The 27,407-nt window shown below is 37.5% G+C and overlaps 1 protein-coding gene across 1 annotated transcript in view; it reads right to left on the bottom strand.

The window, feature by feature from the left end:
* Positions 1 to 400: 400 nt before the first annotated feature.
* adissp (adipose secreted signaling protein) overlaps positions 401 to 27,407 on the bottom strand; it is a 50,917-nt gene continuing 23,910 nt past the window's right edge. Inside the window, exons 3-6 of the mRNA XM_052134974.1 lie at positions 9,287 to 9,426; positions 7,319 to 7,457; positions 4,911 to 5,036; positions 401 to 2,321 (exon numbers count right to left, since the gene is read on the bottom strand). Coding sequence (XP_051990934.1) covers positions 2,221 to 2,321; positions 4,911 to 5,036; positions 7,319 to 7,457; positions 9,287 to 9,426 — 506 coding nt within the window. The 3' untranslated portion in view covers positions 401 to 2,220. The remainder of the gene's footprint in view (positions 2,322 to 4,910; positions 5,037 to 7,318; positions 7,458 to 9,286; positions 9,427 to 27,407) is intronic.

The following is a 27,407-nucleotide window of genomic DNA, read 5'->3' as shown; positions in this document are numbered from 1 at the left end:
CACAAATGTTGTCGATTGAGCTTTAATTGTATTGAACCTGGAATATTCCTGGAATTATGGATCTCCATCTCATCAGAAGGAAAATTATAACACAAGACAAAATATTATCATGGTTATGCAGCATTTCCTGTTAGGTTATTAGAATTAAACAATTAAAAATACAATCTTGAAAGGCAATGAACTTTAAATCCTTCTGATGCCCTACTAAATCTGGGTTGGCAAAATAGGTGCGATATTCCACTCCAAAAACCCCAACAAGTCAATGAATGAATGAGAAATGCGTTTTCTATATTTTGTATCCGATTTATATCCTGTAGATTTTCTAAATATACAATACAACTTACTGTGTTACACTGAAAAAATACACACCGTTTATTTGATGGAGTAGACTGCCCACTAGTGGATGTTCAATGTAATTTTACTGCACAAATAATTTTACAAGCATTTCAACTCAAAAAGCAACTTTATTTATTTATAGTAAAAGATCATTTTGAGAGAGAGAGAGAATTAAGATAAGCCGTCAAACAAAGCAGACTGGAAGAAACCTTTTTTATTTATATATACCAATCAGCCACAACATTAAAACCACCTGCCTAATATTGTGTAGGTTCCCCTCGTGCCGCCAAAACAGCGCCAACCCGCATCTCAGAATAACATTCTGGGATTATATTCTCCTAATAACAATTGTACAGAGTGGTTATCTTATTTACTGTAGACTTTGCCAGTTCAAACCAGTCTGGCCATTCTCTGTTGACCTCTCTCATCAACAAGACATTTCCATCTACAGAACTGCCCCTCAAATGGATGTTTTTTGTTTTTGGCACCATCCAGAGTAAATTCAAGAGACTGTTCCGTGTGAAAATCCCAGAAATACTCAAACCAGCCCGTCTGGCACCAATATTCATGCTACGGTCGAAATCACTGAGATTAACTGAAGCTCCTAAACTGTATCTGCGTGATTTTATAACCTCTGCGTGATTAGATAACCTCATAGATGATTGTTGGTTTGAGTATTTCAGTAACTGCTGATCTTCTGGGATTTTCACACACAACAGTCTCTAGAATTTACTCTGAATGGTGCCAAAAACAAAAAACATCCAGTGAGTGACAGTTCTGTGGATGGAAATGTCTTGTTGATGAAAGAGGTCAAACCAGCCTGACTGGTTTGAACTGATAAAGTGTACAGTAACTCCGATAACCGCTCTTTACAAAAGTGATGAGAAGAATATCATCTCGATGTTATTCTGAGATGCAGGTTGGCGCTGTTTTGGTGGCAGGAGGGGGACCTACACAATATCAGGCAGGTGGTTTTAAAGTTGTGGCTGATCGAGATATACATATAACTAATAGAAATGTAACATGTATTAAACATGTAGACTGCAGATTTCAAGAACATTCACCTTTTGAAAGGTAGGCTAGATTTCATATTCATATTTTTAGTAGTTAATTAGAAATTCAGGGACGTCACATATACGGTTAAATGAATTCAAACAGAGACATTTCATTAAGGCCTGCAACATTCAGCGTGAAATGGATACAAAATGACATGCTGGCATTAAAAGAAATAGACAAGCACATAATGTTAGGCACCTACACTCTACAAATGGGGACCAATGTAACAAACAAAAGACAAATACATTGCCAAAAGTTTCGAACAGCCCTTAGAGTGACAATCATTTTCATGAAGACCAACATTTGTTTTTTAAGTGATGAATCCAAATGATTTACTTGAATCCATTTCAACAACAAATGGCAAAAAGTTTCATGATACAGAATTGATTTTGTGGTCTGTAGCACCCACAGTTCCTATGTTTGGCTCACATTCAGTTCAAGAATTCCCAAGAGATAACTCGATTATCCAGTATTAATAACATCAGCCTGGAGCAACAAAGTACAGTAATAAACAAAGAAAAAAAAAAACATTCAACCATTACACTGGAATTCAGTTAGAGAATAACACACTGCTTGATTGTTTTCTTGCGAAACTGAAAACAAAAGAAAAAAAAGAGACAAATCACAGGGAGCTGCAATAAACATATCATTCCGGCAATTCATTGTAACATTAAGAACAAACTAGTAACCACAGTGTTCTGAAATGCTGCGTGCAGACAAAAGAAGCCTTGACTGGGTTCTACTACAGATTGTTGAGCAACTAGCAATACCCCCACCCACATAGCAGATATGATAGCACTGATTAGAAAGTCTATGAGGTTTAAGCGTTTAGTCAAATCCTTGCCAGTCGCTTTGCTCGGAGTCATACTCTAGCTCTGCTCCTATGCATCGCACGCCTTCCAGCAGCATGGGAGTCCCATGGTGACGGTCTAACAGAAAGAGAAAGAGAGAGAGGAAAAGTTTGTCTTTTAACTGGAGCAGACCATCTGAGAGGCTGAATCATCGCTATTTATTAGATCTCACAGCATGGAATTTTTTTTTCATTTGGTGACATTAATAGCATGCAAAGACATTATATCAGCACTCCCACACAATGCATTGAGAGCACTTGATGAAACAGAGCTACATGAAAAAACTGGAATGATTTATACTAAAACACTTAGTCCTTAAAGGAATAATCCAGGTTCAATACAAGGTTCACACTGAGTTTACAGCATTTGTGGAAAACAATAGCACATTAATTCAAAAGGTAAGAAAACAGATATGCTGATCAAATAAGTTACTTGTATAAGTTACTAAAATTGTTGATTGTTGATATTTTACATCAATTCTTACAGCAATGCACCAGTAGAGGGCAAAAAATACCCCCACATCTGACATTCTTCTCTTCTCCACCAAGCACAGTTTGAATCAAACATTCACAACCCATTTTGCTTGCGTACAGTTGAAGTCAGAAGTTTACATACACATTAGCCAAATATATTTAAACTCATTTTTCTCAATTTATGACATTTAATCATAGAAATCATTCCCTGTCTTATGCCGGTTTGGATCACTACTTTATTTTAAGAATGTGAAATTATTTATTTCAACTTTTATTTCTTTCATCACATTCCCTTAGGGTCAGAAGTTTACATACACTTTGTTAGTATTTGGTAGCATTGCCTTTAAATTGTTTAACTTGGGTCAAATATTTTGGGTAGCCTTCCACAAGATTCTCAGGATAAGTTGCTGGAATTTTGGCCCATTCCTCCAAACAGAACTGGTGTAACCGAGTCAGGTTTGTTGGCCTCCTGCTCGCACACGCTTTTTCAGTTCTGCCCACACATTTTCTATCAGACTGAGGTCAAGGCTTTGTGATGGCCACTCCAATACCTTGATTTTGTTGTCCTTAATCCATTTTAACACAACTTTGGAGGTATGCTTGGGGTCATTGGCCATTTGGAAGACCCATCCTGGCTGATGTCTTGAGATGTTGCATCAATATCCACATAATTTTTCTTCCCCACGATGCCATCTATTTTGTGAAGTGCACCAGTCATAACATGATGCTGCCACCCCCATGCTTCACGGATGGGATGGTGTTCTTCGGCTTGCAAGCCTCACTCTTTTTCCTCCAAACATAACGATGGTCATTATGGCCAAACAGTTACATTTAAATTTGATCAGACCAGAGGACATATCTCCAAAAAGAAAGATCTTTGTCCCCATGGGCACTTGCAAACTGCATCCGTTTTTACTGTGGATATAGATACTTGTCTACCTATTTTCTCCAGCACCTTCACAAGGTCCATTGCTGTTGCTCTGGGATTGATTTGCATTTTTCACACCAAACTACGTTCATCCCTAGGAGACAGAATGCGTCTTCCCTCCAGAGCTGTATGATGGCTGCATGGTCCCATGGTTTTTATACTTGCGTACTATTGTTTGAACAGATGAATGTGATACCTTCAGGCATTTGGAAATTGCTCCCAAGGACCAGACTTGTGGAGGTCCACCATTTTTTTCTGATGTCTTGGCTGATTTCTCTTGATTTTCCCATTATGTCAAGCAGTAACGGAGTTTGAATGTAGGCCTTAAAATACATCCAGTGGGACACCTCACATTCAGTACACCTCCTATCAGACGCTAACTGGCAAATTGTCTATAGGCTTGACTTCATTTTCTAGAATTTTCTAAACTTCTTAAAGCCACAGCTAACTTACTGACCTCCGAGAGGAAATGTCGTAAAGACATATTGTAGATGAGCAAACAACCTAAATCTTCCAGAAGTAAACACACACATCAAATAGACGTCTGAGAGATGCATGCGTGCTATCAAGGGATGCATGTCAGACTGAAACAGAATATTTATAATATAATTTAATGATGAGACGATATTGATATTTATCAACAAAAAACTAAATTTTCGATGTTTAGCTAATGTTCTACAATATATGATTGAATCAGGTATTGCTAAAAATGCAAGAAGTTAGTGAAGTGATACACATACCTAGCTAACTGAATTAAAGTCATTAAATCGGCCGATTAGCTAGTGGCTACCTCGATCTGCTGTTACTCATACCAATTAATGGTATGAAATGTACATTGTGATAAATATTGATTCAAATGCTATTTTTGGCCATATCGCCCAGCCCTAGGTGAGACTTTATTTTATCCATCCAAAATAGTGGAATGTTTTTTAGCAAGTTTTTACCATTCATTCATTATTGGCAATTATTCTCATGTAGCACGGAGGAGGGCAGGGCCAGCCCGGAATGAGGCACACCAATCAGCCTGATGAGGCGAGCGAGGGATAAAGGCGACCAGAGATGGCAGTTCAGGGGAGAACTACAGGCAGCTGCCATGTTTTTATGTTTTGTGTGTTTTTGTAAGTTTATCATTAATGTCAAGCCGGTTCTTGCTTGTAACCTCTTAACATCTCGTAACTTTTATTTGAAGATAACAGATATTAAATTACTATGGACACAATATTAGAAAGGCTACAACATTTACTTTAACATGCAGCTCTCACTTACCCATAACACGGGCATGAACTTTGACCTTCACAAACACATCATCTTTGCTCTCACTAACAATCTGAAGCTCCTCACTCATCACTCCCTCCTGATGGGCCATATATTCACACGTCACCCTTAGACCTCCTACAGACAGATAAACATGGGAAACCATTCAACCAAAGAGCAAGAGAGAGATGGACAGAATAACAGAGCAAATTCAGCCATCAATATACAAATATCAGGCACTCTAGAAAAGGCAGCAAGAATGATATGTCTGCCTCATTTATAGAAAAGCATGATGATCTGATCTTTATCACTAGTCCCCACACATTGACAGCTCAGATGTGAGCAGGAGACTTCTCATTCACAGCTAATATTAGGTCACAATTAGACTTTTAGTGGAATGTCTGGAGACACCTGGTCATTCTTTATTAGTAATATTTGACACATTTTAAAATAACAGTCTATTATACATATAGTAAAGAACACAAATGGAAGTATGGGAATATATGGAGTCACAAAACAAACCAAAAAAATCACTTCAGCTCAGCTCTCCTTTGTGCGTTCATGAGAGAAACTCGTTCACGCTAGGACTGTTAACAGGGCTGAGAAACTATGTTTGAATTTTCCACTTAAACGTATAGTTCACCCAAAAAGATTTACATATACCAGATGTGTAAGACTTTCTTTCTTATAAAATAAAAAACACAAAGATTTTTAAAAGACTATTTCAGTATCCTAACAATGAACGGGAATGGTGTCCAAAACCTAGAAGTTCCAAAAATGACAAAAAAGAAACATAAAATAACCTGTAAGACTCCAGTGGTTAAATCCAAGTCTTCTGAAGTGATATGATAGGTGTGGGTGAGAAACAGATCAATATTTGATGTTTGACCAGTAGGTGGCTGAATGAGAAAGTGTAGAGTTTCAGTTAAAAAATAAGTTAAATATTGATGTTTCTAACCCACATCTTTCATATTGTTTCAGAAGCTGTTGATTTAACTACTGAAGACTTGTGGATTTCTTTTATGCTGTCTTTATGTGCTTTTTGGAGCTTCAAAATCACAGCCCCCATTCACTGCATTGTGTGGCACTACAGAGCTAAGATATTCTTCTAAAAATGTCCCTTTGTGCTCTGCAGAAGAAAGAAAGTCATACTCATCTGGGATGTCACGAGGGTGAGTAAATAATGAGAGAATTAAACATTTTGGGTGAACTATCCCTTTAAATTTTAATTATAATATTTTATATACAGAGGTGATTCTGCACCATTTTAAAGGGATAGTTCACCAAAAACAAATATTTTTAAGACAACTAAAGATTTAATAACCAAAATTGAATAAAAACGATGATGAAAATAACAAATGCTTCAGTTAATACACAATAACCTTTGGGTTTGCACATAAACTTTAAGCTATGTTGCCATGTTGTTCATTAGAATGAACGTGTCCAGTAAAATAATAAAGTAAAATAAATTACACATCAATATTTTAGGTTAGAATTTCTGAAATGGTCACAATGTCTTTTAAGATTGCCACAATTTTTAAGCACATTTTTCATTTTAAATATTCAATACATTCATTTTAAATGGTCCTGCATGCAGTCACAAATATAATTTAGAAAAGTACAAATAGTTGTCCTTCAATTACTATGAGGTCATAAAAGCTACATGCTTAATAATTATACAAGTGTGAATTATGTGAATTAAGTGTGACAAGTGTCAAATATTATTGAGTGTGAATTATTTGCACTAATTAGTGGGTCCAAAAAGTGGCAAAACTCACAGTTGAGCCATTGTTGTCATGAAGATGCACTCGCCGGCAGACAATAGCAGACGAAGGCAAAAACTTCAAAAGCGGGTGTGTGAGGAAGTCTGGAAATACCTGCATTTGTGTAACTCGCGTTCACCTGTATGCAGACTCTGAGCGTTCTTGTCAAAATCAAAGTATACTTTGGGCTTTATTGTTGCTTTGCTATTATCAATGCTACAATTGCAGAAGTGACGGATTGTACCTTTAAACCGGGGAAGATGTGAATACATTTCTTCAACAGTTGTTTCAATAGTTTTACTTCTCTTACAGAAAAAGTTCTGTTGCTGCACACCTCTGCCCTACAGAGCCAAAACAATGCAACTACGCCAACCAAGTGAGAAACAATGGCTTCAAAGTTTTTTTTTAATTGTCCAGCAAACCATGTTGAGTATAAAATGGTTTTACTCCATTTTCTCAGAGAATAATGCAGATCATATCAAGAGAGACCTAATTTTGGTTCAAACTCAATTTGAACAGAAAGTGTAGTAACTGCAATTTGCCTTTGTATCCTACATAACCATAGTATTTACATGGCACTAACAAGGTACTTCAAAGAATACCATGGTACATAAAATATAATAAAATATGTTTTTGAACCAGGACTGGTGAACCTACCATCTGGAGATTTGGTTAAATTAGTGATCCGGAGGTGTGGATTTGGGATGGGGGCCGGACAGACATCTTTCCCAAGCCCTGGCACCTCAGGCAACGTAAACACAATCTCATACTTGTGCTGAGTTTTAAGGAAGCCCACCTGTGGAAAAAGAAAGAGAATCTAAGAAGTCTTTGATGGAGTATCCTTGTACAGCAGGTCACTATGTTATATACAATCAGGATTAGGGGAGTCAAACTTAATGTCTGTTTTGAAGTTTGGGTGATTTCTGAACCTGACATTCTGACCCTCTAATTAAAGAGGTCATGACATAAGGAATACAATTAACCTTCATCTTTTAACATGCAAGAGGTCATTGTTCTATAAAAAACATTGTAAGTTTCAAAACTCAAAACCTTCTCCTCAGTACAAAAAGAACATTTATTTAAACAAAGCTGAATATTTTTTGGATTCTACCTACTTTGTGAAGTCAAACAGATGAATACATCAGCACATGACTGTCAATACAGCAAGACAACAACGCCTATTTTTACATGGCCAGCCCACAGGTGCTCAGCCAGAAGGGTGAAGAGGATAGAACAAGACAGATAGGCCTTATATTGCGCTACATTGAAAAGACTTTATGATGATATCGTCTTGTGCCTACCTGGACTATTTGTAAATGTTTTTCTACCCAAAAATGCAATGGAATAACTGCTTTGACCATTCATCTTGTGCCGCTTTTAACAGACGCAATGTCAAGTTATAACTCTTAATAGGAGACTGACATTTTTCATCTTTCTGTTATGACTATAATCAAGTAAACATGCACTAAATGAAGGTATTTGACTGTTTTACTGCATTTCTGGCTATGTTTGCCGCATTTTAAGAGCGGTGCAAGTTTTAAAATGGCTTCTTTCCTGTTCCATTCCTCTGCTACCGCTGACTGGGAGAACATTGTCTCGTCCAGAGTAAACAGACAATGGAAGATTGAATATGTCGTGCCTGTAAAGATCAGCGTCTCAGCTTAGGCCTCTGTTGAAGCATCCCAACATCAGGAAATAATGACTGAAGTTTAACCAAGTTACTGGTCACATCAGTGCAGATTTAGAAGTGTGTGCATCATTTTTCAGCGTGGATTGCATGTTTTCAGCTCATATTAATGTGAATTGCATGTGAGCCAGTCACAATATGATTCAAGCTTTGCAAATGAACTTTTATTGAACGATGGGACAGTTAAAAACACAATTTGATCCAACCACAAAACTGTAAGTAACCAATTCCATTCATGCATGTCATGACTGTTTGATATTTAGTTTATAGTGCTGCAGTGCTTGAGTGAATGGTTTGATACATTCAGATGCAATGTGTTGGATGTGCATTGTGTGTAAACCATAAAATTTAGTTTTTTTTTTTATTGTTGTTTTGTATCGTCATCATAGCAATGAAGCTGTAAAATTGTCTGTAACTTTAAACAGAAAATATTGTAAGCGATTTTATTACACAAAAATCATGCCAACACATATTAGGTTTTTTGGGGTATACTTTTGATACAGTGAGTATTTTATCATTTACGGTAACCCAAATGTTTTCTTTTTTTAAAAGGACGGACAATTGAATCAACATTGTGCCACAAATCGATTTATAAATGAAACCAAAGTAAAGTATTTTTACTATCTAGGGCTTCAATAATATAGCTGGGCACTTTATTAGCAGCAGCGATAGTGCAGTGTTGTTTTCTAAATCCAGACCGGAAATGATACAATACACAGTTCCCATCAAAAACAGTTTCAGTTGTTTATTCATTACATTTTTCTGTGTTGATAAGACGCATAATTATTAAAGGGTGACATTTTGGTGTGAGGTGGGAAATGAGCTCAAACATGATAACAAATTTCACATAATTAATGCTCTTGCTGTAATAGGAGTTCATATTCCTAACTGAAAACCATCACAGGGAATACAAATGAGGCAATATAATTCCCTCTCACCTTAACCAGGAAATTTCCATTTGACTCTGGTATAACCATGACGATGGAGTCGTGTAGTTTCTCATCAAAATGCACATGAGAGTGAGTGGCGGCAGCAGCGGGTTCCTGGGCAAAGCGAACACCCCCCGTTTTAGATGAAGCTGCAGGAAGAACAAAAGCAAAGAGCTTACAGCTGCACTAATTACACATGCACTTCAGAAAATGAGCTGTGACCGACTACAGGTCTCTGAACTTCCAGAATATTCTGACATGCTGAATGGAATGTTCAGCACTAACAGTGCTGGCAAAAGCACCTAAAACCAGCCTAAGATTGTTGGCTGGTCTAGCTGGTTTTCCAGCGTGGCCAAGCTGGTATTCAGTAGGTTTAGCTGGGAGACAAGCTGGTCTGCAAAGGACCATCAAATATGATGATTCCATTGTGAAGGCCCCTCTTTCTTAAATATAAAGGCAACTATGTATTTTATCGATAAAGAAAGATAACATGTTGATTGCAATATTAATAGGGATGGGACAATATGGCTATTTCCTGATTTGGTTTGATATACGATATGAGGTTCAAGATTCAATATAAAAACATATCCATGACAAAGTCTGATAGAACATTTTACATTTTTAGAAAAATGCACATTATAATTTCTAATCAAAATAAAGTTATTTAATACACAATATAAAATGCTCAAAGTAAAAATTATAATTAAATAAAATCTGTGCTATGTGTGATTAAAATTAATATTTCTATTTACTTTTTATATGGCTGTAAAGAACCAAGGATATTAAAAGACACAATATTCAATGAAAGTGGAGTACAGTATCATATAATATCCTTGATGGACACACATTACACAGAAGAAATCCGTTTTAAATTCAAGCACTTCTCAACAAAACAAAGGTGATTTTCCAGGTATTCCAGTACTTACATTTCTGCAAGGCAAGTTAATTTATCTAACACATTTCAATTCACATTAAAACCAATTAAGAACAAGAAGTGAGAATAAAAAAAATGATAAAATTATTATTTAAATTCAAGCACTTTAAGCACTTCAGGGACCTTGTGCAAACCCTGTAGATAAAAATCAAGTAATAGAGAGATTATGGTGTTAGACAGGTCATTTCATTAATGATCACATGTGCAGAAAACAAAGTTGCAAAGGAAGGAAGCGTCGTGGTGACGTCACCGCCACTTAGTGGCGAATGGCGGTTGTTGATGTTGTTGTTGTTGTGTGTGCGCGCGCTTAAACTTGGCTGTGTGTTCATTTTTGTAATTCTTTAGTGCAATATTTTTCTGTTATTTCAAATTCGTATTTTAAACTTTTGTACTGGTTCTAACAGATGTTTCTAAAGAAATTAAAATCAAGACTTTACAAAACAACTTTTACTATTTGTTTTTATTCATGCACTTCAGACATGAAATATATTTTAACAATGATATTTCATATTGCAAAAGGTCAACAATACACATCAAATAAGTGTCATCATAGTGCCATGGAAAAATTTAGCATTTTGCCCTGCCAAGCCCTGGAAGATGTCTGCATCTGGTTCTTGCACCATGTCTGGTTCCAGTCAGGCAAAAAAATGGTCTTTGTTTAGCTCACAAATATTGTGAAGAATACAACAAACTGCAACAATATCAGACATCAAAGCAGTATCAACATCGTAGTCAAGCACCTCAAGTGACCTTTAAGGTAATAAAAATTTTCTCCACGAACATCCCACATTCAGAAAAACCATTAAGCATCATCTGAAGACGTTCCTCTATTGGTAAGGAGATGAAACATTTCTAAAGCTTGCTCTTCAATGCCACTGTGACTTCGTAAACCAGCTTACAAACAGTGGACAGCCCCACACCAAACAGGCAACTGATTGTGTGGTACTTACATGGGGTAGCATAACAGCCAATCTACACAATCTCAGCATTTGGTCAACATGTCCCAATACAAACGCGAATGAGTTTCGAAAGTGATGTCATCACCGTTCATCCTTCTCAAGTACATTTGACTGGATATCTGCGTGAAAGTTGCAATCATTTTTGACAATCTTTTTTTCCCCCACACAGTATTTATATTTCAGTTTTGTTTTTCCCTATTATTACTACTACTTCTGGTTTTAAAGTCTGAGATTGGTATGGTTTAGTATGGTAAAAATAAGCAAGTCTGTGTACAACTCAACTGATAGCAACAAGAAGAAAGCCCAAACAATGTTCTTTCATTTTCTTCTTTTTCAAAGTCTGATTTAATAAAGTGGTTGATAAATCAGGCCCTCAGGGTCATGTTGCTCGGACACAGATCAAACCCAGCCCTGGACTAAAATGCATTAGCAATGGTAATTCTTCATTTAAAATCCATTTATGGTAGGGTCTGTACTTTGAGAACCCACAAATTCAGCATTTATAGCTCTCAGGACGACAATCGTCTTCATGAGTGCAAGAGATCACAACTGACCAACAGAGTGCACAAAGTCCATCGCAATGACCTTCAGCTGTATTGTGTTTCTTAATTTTCATTCTTTAATCTTCCATTTCTGTTCAATGCCTGGGGAAAACAACCTCCTTTCATTTTTAGTTTGGAGATAAAACATGGCAATTTGCCTTTCTCTGTGAAGTCCAACACACAATATATCCAACATTAATTTTCTTTTACTGAGAATCTAAATTAAATGATTATAAGGTGATATAAAGATGACAAGATTTTTTTATTTTCTGAAGGCAAAATGTGTGGTCCCAGAGCAAAGAGCACTTTTGCCAGAACAAAAGTTCCAGCCACAATGGGTGGTGGGTTGTTGTACAGTAAAGGCCAGAGTATACTAATACAAAACCGAAGAACCAATGGGTGAAACATCATTTTGAACAAAATCTGGCCAAAATTGTGTTTTTGAGTTCATTTGGGTGGTTGTCAGCACAAACTTTCAGGAAAACTTCATTCTGACTGCTAAAAAACCTTCTTAATGCCATATGTCCACGTCATCGGAAGGAGTAACCTGAAGTTCCATCTACTTTGAGGCCTATAACTAATTGCTGTTCAGTCAGTTTAGTTTCCCCCAGCTTTTCTACTGGTTCAACTGCGTGTATATTACTGTGCTCCCATTTACTTTTCTTTTTTTCCCGCTTGTCTAAAACACACATTTTGACTGTGTGCATTCGTTTTCTCGGTTTTACATGGATTATTGAATCAAACTAAAACCTCTGCTGATCAGAAACTACCACAACAACAGCAAACAATTACATGAGGGATTCACATCAATCTCAAACCCTCACCACTCAAGAACAACCATAACAACTACAACAACAAACAATTGAGGAAAGTCATGGAATCCGCTTATGTTATTGCTTCCTGAATTGCATGCCACATGTTTACTATAGCTTTTTCTATCAGCAATGAGGGATATACATGTGATGAATGTAAGGAATTTGTCAGGCTGACGGAGAAGGTTAACGAGTTAGAGACTAGAGGTCGACCGATATTGTTTTTTTCAGGCCGATGCCGATCTTTTGAAATCCGGGTCGGCCGATGGCCGATTGTTGCTGCAGATTTATTTTGGCCGATATTTGACCGATATGTGCTTGTTTTTAACCTCTTATTTGAACCTTTTATTTGAAAGATAAAATGTAACACAAATAATTACTTAAGATAGACAAAATTTCTCAACAAATACATTTATTGAACACTTGACCAATCTGCACTTGCACACTTAAATTAAAAATGTATAATGTAAAAACATATTGTAAAACAAATACATTAAATAAACAAAGCAGGTGTTACGAACTGCTCCGAGACACGAAGGTTGAGATCCAAATGCAGCTTTAATTAAGGAGCAATCCAGACACATAATCCAATATTCAGAGCATCCAAGAGAAGCACAGTCATAGGGATGGGTATTGTTAAGGTTTTAATGGTATTACTATTACCGATACTGCTTATCGATCCGGTACTTCAACGGTATTCTTAACGGTTCTTTTTGATATATATATATATATATATATATATATATATATATATATATATTATATATATTACACAAAGATAAACGTTATATAGGCACAGTGATTTAATTTCAGGAAGGTCTACTAACATTACTGTTCAGGTTTGGTCTAAAAAGCAATCTAATAAAGTAATCAATTGTAAAATAACACTGCATAGTTTATCATAGATAGATTAATGCTCATTAATGCAGAAGTTATTCATTCAAGAGCTGCAAGTGATTTTCTCTTTGCCTTTTGTTGTTTGATTCGCAGTAATGGCTCAATCGTCACATGTTTAATAGACAGCTTCCCCTTTAAGACCGAGTCTAATAGGCTCCTGATGCAGCATATTTTCTCCCAACTATTTCCATATCTACATCCATTTAAGACATAAACTGTGTTCAAGTGAATCTCCAAGCCGGTCGTTTTGACATATTTTTGTGTATAGTTGATCATTTAGATGCGCACATGAAACTCAAAGTAGCCTATACTTTGCTTGTCTCTTTGTGGTCTGTTTCGGAGCGTGTGCCGCCTTGGGAATGGACGGTATCTCTTGCGCTCTTTTTATTATTAAACGCGTCCCGCAATTTAGCAACAGTAGCATTTTACAACAATCACCGATCGTGCTGATTCTGACGTTAAGTTTGAGTTTTAGGGAGAAATGTCAGTGCACCGCTGTGAAGGGAAGGAAGTTGTGCTAGACAGAATGCGGCTTATGTATAAATATTATTTTTATAATCTTTGGAAGGCGAAATCTAAAATAAAATCAGTCTAATCACAGATCTAAACCAGGCTACGATTGAATGTTTAGTTCTGTCACTCATTTAGCAGGGCTCTTGTTCTGCTCGCTGTGCGTGAGATCTCTCTCTCTCTCCGACTGCGAATAGCTAAATTGCATCACAGACAAATGGTTTCATATTATTATACATAGAAATGGCTGGCGAGATAAAATAACTTTCTCTTTATAGCAATAATAAATGTATTTTCTTAATTTCTCCAGTACCGACAGCAGAACCGATAACGTCTGAGCTTACCAAAGCCAGTCCTTCAATAGCCTATAGTGCGTTGGTATATTTTTTATTACTTATTTCTCTGCATTGAGTGACAACCCTCTCAAATATAAGACACACAAACAGAACAAATAAAAGTCTCAGGTTCACTGTCTGTAATTGCAAAATTCTTGCTTACTTATTGTGACATGATAGCAACCCTTCTGCTGTGATAATGCAACTTCAACTACGCTATCAATATCCAAAGTAGCCGAACGTCATGTCGCATTTTTCTCAAAGTTGGCAGTAACATATCAAAAGTTTTTAATTAAATATAAATAAGTTATACAAATGTAATCCTTACCATTTTCTCCAAGGAGCTTAGCTCCTTCCTTAGAGCACTGGATGAGGTCTGCTCACTCAGCTGGAAAATGACTAGGGGCAGCGTGCGTCAAACACGTGTTCCACAACAACACTAGGCTGCCCACAGATGCCAATGCCGATTATGTTGGTCGACATCTATTAGAGACACACATTGGATGCTAGTGGAGGTCAGTGAAGGCCAGCAGAATAGAGAGTAACACACACTTTGCTTCCGGCTGTACAGCCCCCGCAGCAGTGTGTTTGGGTGCTGTCTCGGCGAGGAGGGTCCAACTGCGGCTTGGGCGTTCCCCTAATGACACAAGAAAGCCCATCGGGTGTTCCTGATAGCGTTTCATCGTCCAATCACGAAGAGTTTCGCAAGGCACACTGGGTATGATGTCATTTCCCTTTCTGTATTGGCGATTTTCCCGGGAGAAGTAGTAGTCAAGCGGTCATTCGATGAGAGATTATGTCAGTAAGTAGGCTATTGTTTATTTCTACAACACTGACTGGGAAGTATTCTCATTTATGTCACTGATATAGCTGTCGTGTCGTCTTAATCTTATATGGTATCCGAATCCGATATTAATAATTGCGGCAAGCATGGTTCGGTAGCCGCTAATGTCATGCTATCTCGTCTTAGCCATAGCTAATTGTAATATCTTGAGGGTTCGAATAAGGCACTGAAACCGGTGGTTGAAATAACTCAATAGCTTTTACTGGAAACTGCCAGAGAACAGCCGCATACACACACACACAGCTCCGCAGCTCACGCAACGTATACGACTGCTTGTAGCTAGAAGCTAGAGTTTGCAGCGAAGACTAAGTTAACATTAGCACAGTAACGTTACATTGTTAAGTTGGATGTTAACGTGTTAGCTAGATACTAAGAGGCATGAAGTAGCGGCCACATACGCTGCTTCGTTATGGTGACACAGATAACTTTGGTGGGCGCGTTGCCTCGTTTTGGTGGTAGGTATCTTTGTCTAAAATAGTCTTTTACAGATATAGCATAGAAACGGTGGTCAAACTGTACACAAAAAGCCTTTAACCTGTTAACCGTTGCCAGAGCGTCGGCGCAGTGAAGTGTTTTTTTTTTTTTAAATAGTTCAAAGTTACTATCAGATTTAATGTTATTACCTTGACAAACTATACATCATTAAAAGATATAAGAGTCGACTCAAGGTTCAGTATTTGACCACTATTGTATTCTGAGAAACTTCTGTTTAACTGTATTTCCTATGGTGTGAGCTTATTAATTGTCTTACTAATTAATCATTGTTTTTTTTAGATTGCAAATTGTTGTTTCAACATTATCGTCAAGGCTGCAAATGCACATGTAAGTTACATTTATTACATTTAACATAATCTGTGTATTCATGTTTCCTGACTGTATTCTTTTGTTGCCTACACAAAGTGTTATGCATCTGTTTTCAAATAAAGGGCATTGCAACCGTGGCTGTGGTGGTCACCTGGCTTCCTCCATATGAGGCTTCTCCAATTGCTAAAATGATTGTGAGTAGTAATGTAACAGAACTTGTACCTCAGCTTTAACCTCATGTTCAAGTTCCTCTTTGAACTCTTTTTATTTTCCTCAGTGTGACTTTGCATCCAAAGACGTGGTGCTTCTCCCTGCCTGGCAGCCTGGGCACTGGACATTGTGTGTGAGTAAACCCACTTTGACTTGGCTTTTTTCTATCTGAAATACTGTGCTGTTATTATTGAATCCTCATTCATGCTTTGTTGGTACATTTCATGCGGTACTCATACGGAGGCCCGGTCGCTGGGCACTCTCTCTCTCTGGAGCCAGGCGAAAGTATACCGTCTCAAAACTAAGCGCTGTCTTGCTCTCTCTTCCTCGCACATATTAATCAAAATAAATCGACACGATGGTAAGGTCGGAAGACTAAAGTTTCATGTGGAGCATTCAGAGATTTTTTTTTTTTTTCTGAATTACCCGCTGGGTGTGAATTGTGCTGAAATACGATGCCTTATTTTCTCTGAAAAGCGTTCCGCACATTCAGCTGACATAAACCACACTTTCAATAAACGGAAAAAAAAACTATCCAGTGATAAAATGTTTTGTGATGACACAAATCTTGTGGGATGTCCTAACCGCCGGGATAATCACACAAACGCGCACACGTCCGATAATGACACAAACGCACACACGTCCGATAATGACACGTCCAATTCGCGAACTAATGACTCCCGTGAACCGATTTGTTTTAATGAATGGTTAAAACAACTGATCTTTCCAACACTGAACTCACGAGACGTCTGAATCGGTGACCATGGAAGTCATTTTACTTGGCTGACAAGGTAAAATGTGTGGCTGTAGCACGATTCATTGCATTTAGTAGAGTAGCGTACATAGGCAGGCCTCTTGATTTTTTTTTTATTGATTTTTTTTAAATTATGATTTGATAAAGTGACGCAGATGGACCCTAGTTGCTGCTAAATGGTGTCACACTTTTTGTATGATTAAAGCTACAAAATGAGTGTAGATATCAGTAGGCATCATATAATAAGAATCATTGATAATAAATCACACACCCTTTTTACCATCACAGGGCGCATCTCCCCAGCATCAGAGCAACAGCTGTGGGGTGTTTATGCTGATGGTGAGATGCAATATTTTCAGAAGTGATAACTGATTACTAGTTTGCAGAACAACTAACACATTTGTATGTTCATTTCAGTATGCAATGTATTCTACCCTCCAAAAGCCATATGATTTCATTGAGGTGAGTTCGTTCAAATCTCAATCAAATTTGTAGTGTGAAATATAAGGCTTTTAATAATTTAGTCCAATCTGGAGGCTACAGTTAACATGCACCAATAGGCCATACACATAACTTTGTCTGCAGGTACTGTACTCACTGGAGGAGATGGCTACATCTGTAAAAATGTACACTGCCATAGTTCCCATCAATGAGTAAACAGTACTGTAACATGGATTTGTATCAGGCTATGAAGACATTTAAAGCATAACTTTACTTTCAGGTGGACATGCTCTCTATCAGGAGGTGGTGGTGTGGGCAACTGCTGGAGACCTTTACGCTTGAAAGGTGTTACATACTGCGTCCATATTTTGCTATTTAATTATATTTGGTGCTCATGAAGATGGAAGCCTATACTGATCTCATTTCTTTCTCTAGCCCTGCAAGACTAGCTGACACACCCATCTCACCCTCTCCATCTCCCCATATCAGCCACCCCTTCCAATCTCCAAGCAGTGAAAGGTATTATATACTGTGTTCATATATTGCTATTTCCTTTTATTTGGTGCTCATTAAGATGGTAGCCAATATACTGATCTCTCATTTCTTTCTCTAGCCCTGCAGGACTAGCTGACACACCCATCTCACCCTCTCCATCTCCCCATATCAGCCACCCCTTCCAAACCCTAAGCTGTCCATCAGGCACACCCATTTCAACAGAGGACAGTCCATTCCTACCACCTGTAGTCCTTCAGCGTATTACTGAAGAGACGCTGAGTTTAGACATGGCTATGCTTGGCGTGTTCAACAGAGTTTCTAAAACTTTCCAGGAACTCGCAAAGCCATTCCACCCCTCCGTTTATATTAATGAGAGTTTGGCAGGGGACCTCAAACTTAAAGACAGTCTGATGCATATAACTGTTCGAAAAATTTATAAGACTGCAGGTCGTGGCAGTGGCCTGAAATTGGCCGAGCGCATGCCTGGTGCTGAGGCACATGGCTTATGGCAGGTATCTGACTGAAGATGTCTGCCTACCATAGTGTTGTTCTCTGAGTCCGTGTGGTTAGAACAACATCGTCAACACTTTTATTACTCCTTTCTTTTGTTTTATTTGTGACATGTTTTATTGTGTAATCCCTTTCATTTTTGCATGCCAATAAATCTGTTTTATACTTTACGTACTACAATGTTCAAAAGTAAATTGTTCAAAAAAAAAAAAAGTCTTTTTTGAAAACATCTAAAGTGCCTGTGGGAAGAGTAAGTGAATCCTTGAGCCTTCATAAAGTGCGTCTGGTAACTGGACTGGAACTGCACAATGTCCCAAGTGTTATTTTAATCTATTCATTAGCCTATTAAATTCAGACATATTCTTAGACAACTGTATTGGTTTCGGACTGGATCTCAAAGGGTTCCTTTATTTGAAGCAACTAACTTGTATCTAGGGGAGGGCCATAGAGAGAGCTGTGTCCTCAACTCGTAGAAGATAATGAACATGTACTGCACAACCACAACATTCTCATATTTAGCTACTATGGAGCCTCCCTAAAATGATTGTGTTGTAATAACAGTAAATTAAACCTAATCAAGCCGCTCAAAAGCTGGTTTAGTCATCTAGTTAGATGCTAGCTGACGTCTGCCTATGCTTAAAGTTAGGACTGAGATATAAACTTGTCCTACACGTAAATGTAATTTTATTAAGATGTAATTGGACTAACGGTCTCTAGATGGCTTAGCTTGCTAACGTTAGTTTTATGCTAACCGCAACATTACAGACTACTGATCTTATTTTGAAACTTCTGTTTGAGAAAAACTAACTAGCGAATGTTGTTATATTATCCCGAAAAACTGGAGAATGTTGTTATATTAACCCGGATGTTGACAGTTTGCAGTTCAGCAGAAGAGGTGAAGAAGAAGGGGGCGTTTCAGTCTGCGAAAACGGGAACCCCCACCAGCACGAGAACACCCATTTGTGGCCGCAGTTGGATGTTATTGGTCTCGGCAGGCATACTCGCTCAGCAATGTGACACCACTCTCCCGTTCCTGTTAGGGTTTCCAATTGATTCCCCCAACTCAGTGATGCACCCACTGAGAATCATGTTGAAAATGTCCTTGTTATAGGAGATTATATTGTAAGAAATATGGAAATAGAGACTCCAGCCACTATTGTTAAATGCATTTTGGGGGCTCGGGCGTCTAACATCAGATCAACTTTACAAGTGCTGGCTAATGCTAAACGTAGATTTTCTAAAATTGTTATTCATGTCAAAAATAATGATGTCTGGCGTCACCAGTCAGAGATCACTAGAGATAACTATGACAGACATAATGACAGACACTGTAATAAGTGCTGGCCCCCTCATCATCATTGTGATGAAGTTTATAGTAGATTAGTGTCACTGAATGGCTGGATGTCTGAGTGGTGTCCAGAGAATAGCATAGGATTTATAGACAATTGGAAGAGTTTTTGGGGTAGACCTGACCTGCTAATAAGAGACGGACTCCATCCCTCCAGGGAAGGTGCCTCTCTCCTCTCTAGTAATTTGGCTCATAGTCTTAATAGTGAAAGTATTTGACTAACTGTGGCCCAGGTCATGAAGCAGACAAACTGACTAATCATTACATCTGCTAATTGCCTTGAGACATCACACAGGTAACAAACTACAACACATAGAGACTGTATCACCTACATATCACAGAGACCGTGTCTGGTCCCCAAACTTCCAAACACAACCCCCTCACTAAATCATTAAGAAAAATTTGATTAAGGTAAAACTTGGAAAAAAATCATATAAAAAAAAAAATTATGGTAGGGCTACTAAACATATCTTTCAACCAAAGCACTATTTGTAAATTAAATTACAGATCATAGTTTGGATGAGCTTGGTTTGACTGAAACCTGGCTTAAACTGGATGAATATACTAGTTTTAATTAATCTAATTCCCAGGTTATTGTTATAAACATGACCTTCATCTTAAGGGTCGAGGTGGTGTTGCTGCAATTTATAGTGACATTTTTGGTGTTACTCAGAGGACAGGATATAAGTTTACGTTTTTTGAACTGATAACGCTTAGTGACACCGTCAGATACAAATAAAAAATATATGTCATCTTTTGCCCTTGCTACAGTATAGAGATCACCCAGGCCGTATTCTGATTTCCTTGGTCAGATCTAGTAGATAATGTGGATACGCTTTAATTGTTGGTGACTTCAACATTCACGTAAATACTGAAAAATATACATTGGGATTAGTATTTATCGATATTCTCAACTCTATTGGAGTCAGACAAAATGTGACAGGATAATCATATGCTAGATTTCATTCGGTCATGTGGATTGATGTTGATACTATAGAAATTCTGCCATCTGGCATCGCTCTCTTATTACCTAGGCTCTTGTATGGTGTGATCAGCTAATGTCACTCAATCTACACCCCACGTTCAGCTAGAACTATTCTTTCAACCACTAAAGATAGCTTCACTAATAATCTTCTATATTTATCTCATATACTCCGTAAGCCAAAAAGTCCAGAAGAACTTGATGTAATATTTATACAGTCTTCTCTAGCACTCTTGATAGTCGCCCCCTTTAATTAAAGAAAAAAGCCCCACACCATGGTCCTCATGCTCTCAAGAGAGTAGCTCGGAAAATGGAACGCAAGTGGAGGAATACAAAATTAGAAGTATTTTGCAGTAACATGGAAAGATAGTGTGTGGCTACAGACAGGCAATAAAAGCTGCCAGGTCAGCATACAGTACTGAGCAAAAGTCTTAGGCACATAAGCATTTGTGTTAAGATGGTTATGTATACCTTCAGCTTTAGTGTCAATAGGAAATATGATTGTTAGACTCCCAAACTTTTCTTTTGCAAATAGAAAAGAAGAGGGAGCCGTGCAACAGATGTCATGGCCCCCACAAAGCCCCCCACTGAACACCATGTCAGTCTGAGATTACATAATGAGACAGAATTAGTTGAGATAGACTAAATAGATAGAATGACTGTGGTGAATTCCCCAAGAAGCTTGGAACATCCTATCTCCCAACAACCAAGAAAAACTGTGTCCAGGTGTACCTAAGAGAATTAATGCTGTTTTTAAATGCAAAGGTGGTCACACAGATTACTGATTTAGCTTTTTTGTGTTTACTGGATTTCGTATGACAAAGTGATAAATGAAATCTATTTATGTCATTAGTTTTGAAGACATCCACACTACGCAACATTTTTCACAAGTGCCTAAAACTTTGGCACAGTACTGTATTATTAGCAAACTCATAGAAAATATCCTCAACAATCCTAAGTGTTTATTCAGTACTGTGGCTAAATTGGTTAGGAATAAAGCCTTGACTGAACCAGATATTCCGTCGCAGCACAATAGTAATGACTTCATGAATTTCTTTACTGATAAAATGAAATCATCAGAAATAAAATTGCAATTATACCTCAGAAAATAGTGTTTTAATTTTCCTCATGAGCAACTTCAATCCTTTGCTGTCATAGGTCATGAACAGCTAACAATACTTATCAAAAAAATCAAAAGCCACAACATGTTAGATTCAATACCAACTAAGCTCTTTAAAGATGTAATCTCAGAACCTCTTAATATAATTAACTCCTCGCTATCCTTAGGACATGTCCCAAGAAACTTTAAAATGGCAGTTATCAAACCGCTTATTAAGAAACCACAGCTTGATCCTGGAAAATTGGTTATTTTTAGATCAATTTCAAATCTCCTGTTTTTGTCAAAAATACTAGAAAAAGGTATTATCCTCCCAACTATGTTAATTTCTACAGAGAAATAGTATTTATGAACAATTTTAATCAGGATTTAGGCCCCATCACAGTACAGAGACTGCACTTATCAGTTACAAATGACTTGCTCATATCATCTGATTACAGCTGCATTTCTCTTCAAGTGCTTTTACATCTTAGTGTTGCCTCCAACAGCATGATCACAAGATTCTCTTGAATAGGCTTAAGAATTATGTTGGCATTGGCAGACTTTAGGGCTGCACGATATTGGAAAATACTGACATTTCGATATCTTGTTTTTTTGCTAAATATTTTGCAATATGAAAAAATACAGGATGACTTCACCAGATGACTTGAATAGCTCTATTTGAGAAGAATTAATTATTCTAGAATGATTGGGGTGATTTTGTAGGAAATTGGATCTTCATGGAAAATTAAAATTAAAAAAAGAAACTGAAAATGACTTTTTACTTTATAACTTATTTTGGGTAGTTTATTTTATTATAATAATGAATACACTGTTGAACACAATGGAACCAAGTTGAATTAATGTAATAATCTATCAATTCAGGCTAAAGTCAATGATCTAACATGTTATGGTATTAATAATGCATGTTGCTTATCCTAAAATAAAGGGTCTCATTTGTGAATAAAGAAGTGCCAAGTCAAGTGGTTTTTATTGTCGTTTCAACCATATACAGGTTAGTACAGTACACAGCAAACTGAGACAACGTTCCTCCAGGACCATGGTGCTACATAAAACAATAAAGGACCAACATAGGACCACATGAGACAACACAACGAAATAAAATACCTATATAAAAAAACCTATATATACCTATATAAAGTGCACATGCAAACATGTGCAAAAAGTACAGGACAGTACAACAAATTTCTGACAATGAGCAGGACAATAGACAGTGCAGCGCCGACCAGTACTCAGTAGTGCAAAAAGATGACAGTTTCTAAAAATGTAAACACAACATACTATGAGATAATGTTCTATGCACATAGCAGTTATTGAGGTAGCAGACAGTTATAAAGTGACAGTAATTAAAGTGGAACTCAGGACACGTGTGTGTGTGTGTGTGTGTGTCAAACCAGTCTCTGAGTATTGAGGAGTCTGATGGCTTGGGGGAAGAAGCCGTTACACAGTCTGGCCGTGAGGGCCCGAATGCTTCGGTACCTCTTGCTAGACGGGAGGAGGGTAAAGAGTTTGTGTGAGGGGTGTGTGGGGTCGTCCACAATGCTGGTTGCTTTGCGGATACAGTGTTTTTTGTAAATGTCTTTGATGGAGGGAAGAGAGACCCCAATGATCTTCTCAGCTGTCCTCACTATCCTCTGCAGGGCTTTGCGGTCCGAAACGGTGCAAGTCCCAAACCAGGCAGTGATGCAGCTGCTCAGGATGCTCTCAATAGTCCCTCTATAGAATGTAGTGAGGATGGGGGTTGGGAGATGTGCTTTCCTCAGCCTTCGAAGAAAGTAGAGACGCTGCTGGGCTTTCTTGGTGATAGAGCTGGGGTTGAGGGACCAGGTGAGGTTCTCCGCCAAGTGAACACCAAGGAATTTGGATATTTTGACGATCTCCACAGAGGTGCCGTCGATGTTCAGCGGAGTGTGTTCACCTTGTGCTCTCCTAAAGTCAACAAGGTGTCTAGAAGAGATCCAGGAGATTACAGGAGGCTTTATTTCTGTAGATTCACACTAAGAGCATTACACTAAGGATGAAGTTTCATTATCACAAAAGATAATTAATGTGAATGACAAATTAAGTCATTTAACATTTTATTACATTACAAATTAAATTGCAAACCGCTTTTTTAGAAAATAGAAAAGTAAACAAACATATTTTAATTTAAACCATATGAAAAATTAAAAAAGTTATACACTTACAATTACAGTTATACACCAACCCTGATTGGTTTACAAAAATACAACAAAAATGTTTATAAAAATAACTTAAAAAAAAAAATAGTTATGTAATGGTATTTACATACCGCTTGCCAAGCAACCGGATCATGTTTTTAAAACCCTCTTTGGAAACTGTTAATTGGTACCATGTCTTTCGCGTGAAATGTTACTGAATCTGTGAATTCTCTCTGCCTTTTGGAACCTTTCTCGTATGGTGTAACACTGGCAAGGCATCCGAAATAATTTTTTGCTTTGGACGGCATTCAGATCTAGCTTTGCGCTTGTCATACAAAGATTTGTGGTGCTGACTTAAGTTATCAAACAAATTGGTCATGTTGCCTCATGTTTTGGCAACAATTTCAAGACACTCTTGACAAAGTACCTGTTTTTGGTCAACATCATCCTGTCTGTAGCTGAAATACTTCCATATAACTGACGATGCATTTCTTTTTGCAACCAAATTCTCAATTTCTGACTTTTTTTATTTGTAAAAATAAATAAACTTGTTGTATTCAAGAACCCACAAATCGGAGTAAATTACGTAATATCAGACAGATATAATGCTAGTTTTCCTTTTGAAATTTGTATGTATATATATATATATATATATATATACACACACACACGTTTACCTTACTACATTGCACATTCTGCGATGTGACTATTGCGGATGCGCACATGGCGATGCTTGATGCTGAAACGATATATCGTGCAGCCCTAGTGGATTGCATTAGCATGGTTTAGGTCCTATTTAGCACACCGCTTCCACTTTGTCGGCGTAAACAAGGAATTGTCAAATCAAACAAAATTAAGTTCTGAGTGCCACAGGGATCAGTTTTAGGGCCTCTGCTTTTCATCTTATATATGCTTCCCCTGGGAGATATTATCAAGAATTGTGGAATAAGTTTCCACTGTTATGCCGATGATACCCAATTTTATATTTCTTCAAAACCCGATGAAAATGTAACAATTCCCCAAATTAGCAGTGTATAAATGAAATCAAAGATTGGATGCAAGAAATTTCCATCTACTCAATTCAGACAAGACAGAGGTGATAATTATTGGACCAAAAACCTTAAACCTAAAATTCTCTCTCGATGGATGTACTGTTACATCATCTTCTACAGCGAAGAGCTTTGGTGTTATATTTAATACCAATCTGCCCTTTGAAAATCTAATTTCCAATGTTTATAGAACAGCATTCTTCCACCTCAGAAATATTGCTAAAGGTACAACACATGCTCTCTGTTGCTGATGCCGAAAAACTAATTCATGCGTTCATGACTTAAAGACTAGATTATTGTAATGCCTTACTGGGAGGATGTCCTGCAAGTTCAATAAATAAACTTTAAATGGTTCAAAATGCAGCAGCCAGAGTGCTGACTAGAACCAAGAAATATGATCATATTAGCCCCATTTTATCATCGTTATATTGGCTACCTATTCAATTTTGTATTCATTTTAAAATTGTTAACTGCGTACAAAGATTTGAATGGTCTGGCTCCATAGCACTCCTAAACTATTTAAAGGGGTCATATAATGGTACATGCACTTTTTCAAGTTGATTGTACTGAAATGTGTGTTGGCTGTGCCTGTACACAACCATCCTATTATGATAAAAATCCATCCAGTGTTTTTGTTTTAATCTCCTTATATATTTTCCCCTGCCTCAAATCGAGCCGTTCGACCGTGTGACGTCACACGGTCGGGCGCCCCTCCCAGGATTGTTGATTGACAGCAGTGTTTCAACACAGACCCGCCCTCGCTCGTGAGCGAGCTGTCAATCATAGTCCGTCATCATTGTTGATACTGGAGCAGAATGGCGCCTAAGCGATTGTGGTGTTCTGTTCTTCGGTGTAATAACGAACACAGCAGTCATTTTGATGTTCCTAAATCTGAACCGCTGAAGACGCAGTGGCTGAGTTTTGTTTACGACGGGAATATTCCCCACGAGCAACGTCAATGCGTTCATGTTTGCGCGAATCATTTTTCACCAGACTGCTTTATAAACGAGGGTCAGTATAAAGCTGGTTTTGCGAAGAAGCTGCTGCTGAAAAAAGATTCGGTACCAACTATTTATATTCCCTCTGCACCTCCACAAGAAGTGTAACGTTTTATTAACCTTTATATTAATCTTTGCAAATCGCTTGCACGCTTCACAATGAATGTGGCTAATGTTTACACTCAGGGTACATTACGGCATGTTTTCCATAACGTTACGACGTTCTCAATATAATTCATAATCCCACGTTTATAATGAACAACGCGTTATGGTTATTGTGTTATTAAAAACTGTGTACGCAGGTGTTACAGTTAACATGGTAACACTAAGTTACACCTGGTTTACTTGTATGTTACTGATTAAGAAGTAATGTCAAAAAAACAGTTATACGGAGAATAACTCCAGAACGGAGGGGCGGGGTGACCAAAGCTCATTATCATTTAAAGTCATATGCTCTGAAACGGCGTGCTGAAAACAGAGCTGTTTTTGAGCAGGTAAAATTAGTGTTGTTTTCTTAAAATACTAATGAGAATTTTTAATAAAAGTATATTACAAAGTTATCATTTAGACCCTAAAGATTCATATTAACTTGTACAAAAATGGCATTATATGACCCCTTTAATAGTCTCCCAAACACAGCTCGGGATGCAGACACACTCAGTCAGTTTAAGTCTAGACTAAAGACTCATCTATTTAGCCAGGCATACACCTCATTTATCCATCAGCTCACAATTAAGACGCTTTAGATAGGTCTGCCAGAACCAGAAACATTTATCATGATCTATAACTTTGCAAAAAAATGAAATGGCATCTACACTAATATTATTCTATTAGTTTCCCTGTCTCAACATCAGGATTCATATCGCGATTCATCTCACTGATCTCTGCCTGCATCACCTTGGTCTAATGATGGACTACACCCTTGAAATGGAATACATGGACGATCAATGAATTTCCAACAAAAGCATTCATCGGCCAACTAACAAAGGAAAATGCATCTATGTGAACTTCTACAGTTAATCCAGGATGAACTTCAAAAGACATTAATAAATATTCTTACAGTTCATACAAAATCTTTGTTTAATCACTGACCCTTAACACTTACTTTATACCATGACTTGCACTGCACATAAACAACTAACATTGGTGTTATATTAATGCTGTTTCGCCAGAGGGGAACTGGCCCCCACAGTGAGTTTTTTTTTTCTCCATTAACCAACATCTTATTGGTTTTTTACTCAAACTGCACAATGATGACTAAGACTTTATAGATATTACAATTTCATTTTCTGTTAATGCATTATTTTCTGTAAAGCTGCATTGACAGGATGTGTTGTGAAAAGCGCTATAATAATAAAAATGAGGACTTGATTTTGTGCGGTCGGTTGTGTACAGCCATTTTTCCAAGACCACGTTGTGCTTTTTTTTTG

Source organism: Xyrauchen texanus, chromosome 1, assembly GCF_025860055.1.
Source record: "Xyrauchen texanus isolate HMW12.3.18 chromosome 1, RBS_HiC_50CHRs, whole genome shotgun sequence".
Taxonomy (NCBI): Eukaryota; Metazoa; Chordata; class Actinopteri; order Cypriniformes; family Catostomidae; genus Xyrauchen; species Xyrauchen texanus.
Note: the sequence above shows the minus strand (reverse complement) of the source record. Positions and strands in the feature narration are given on the sequence as shown.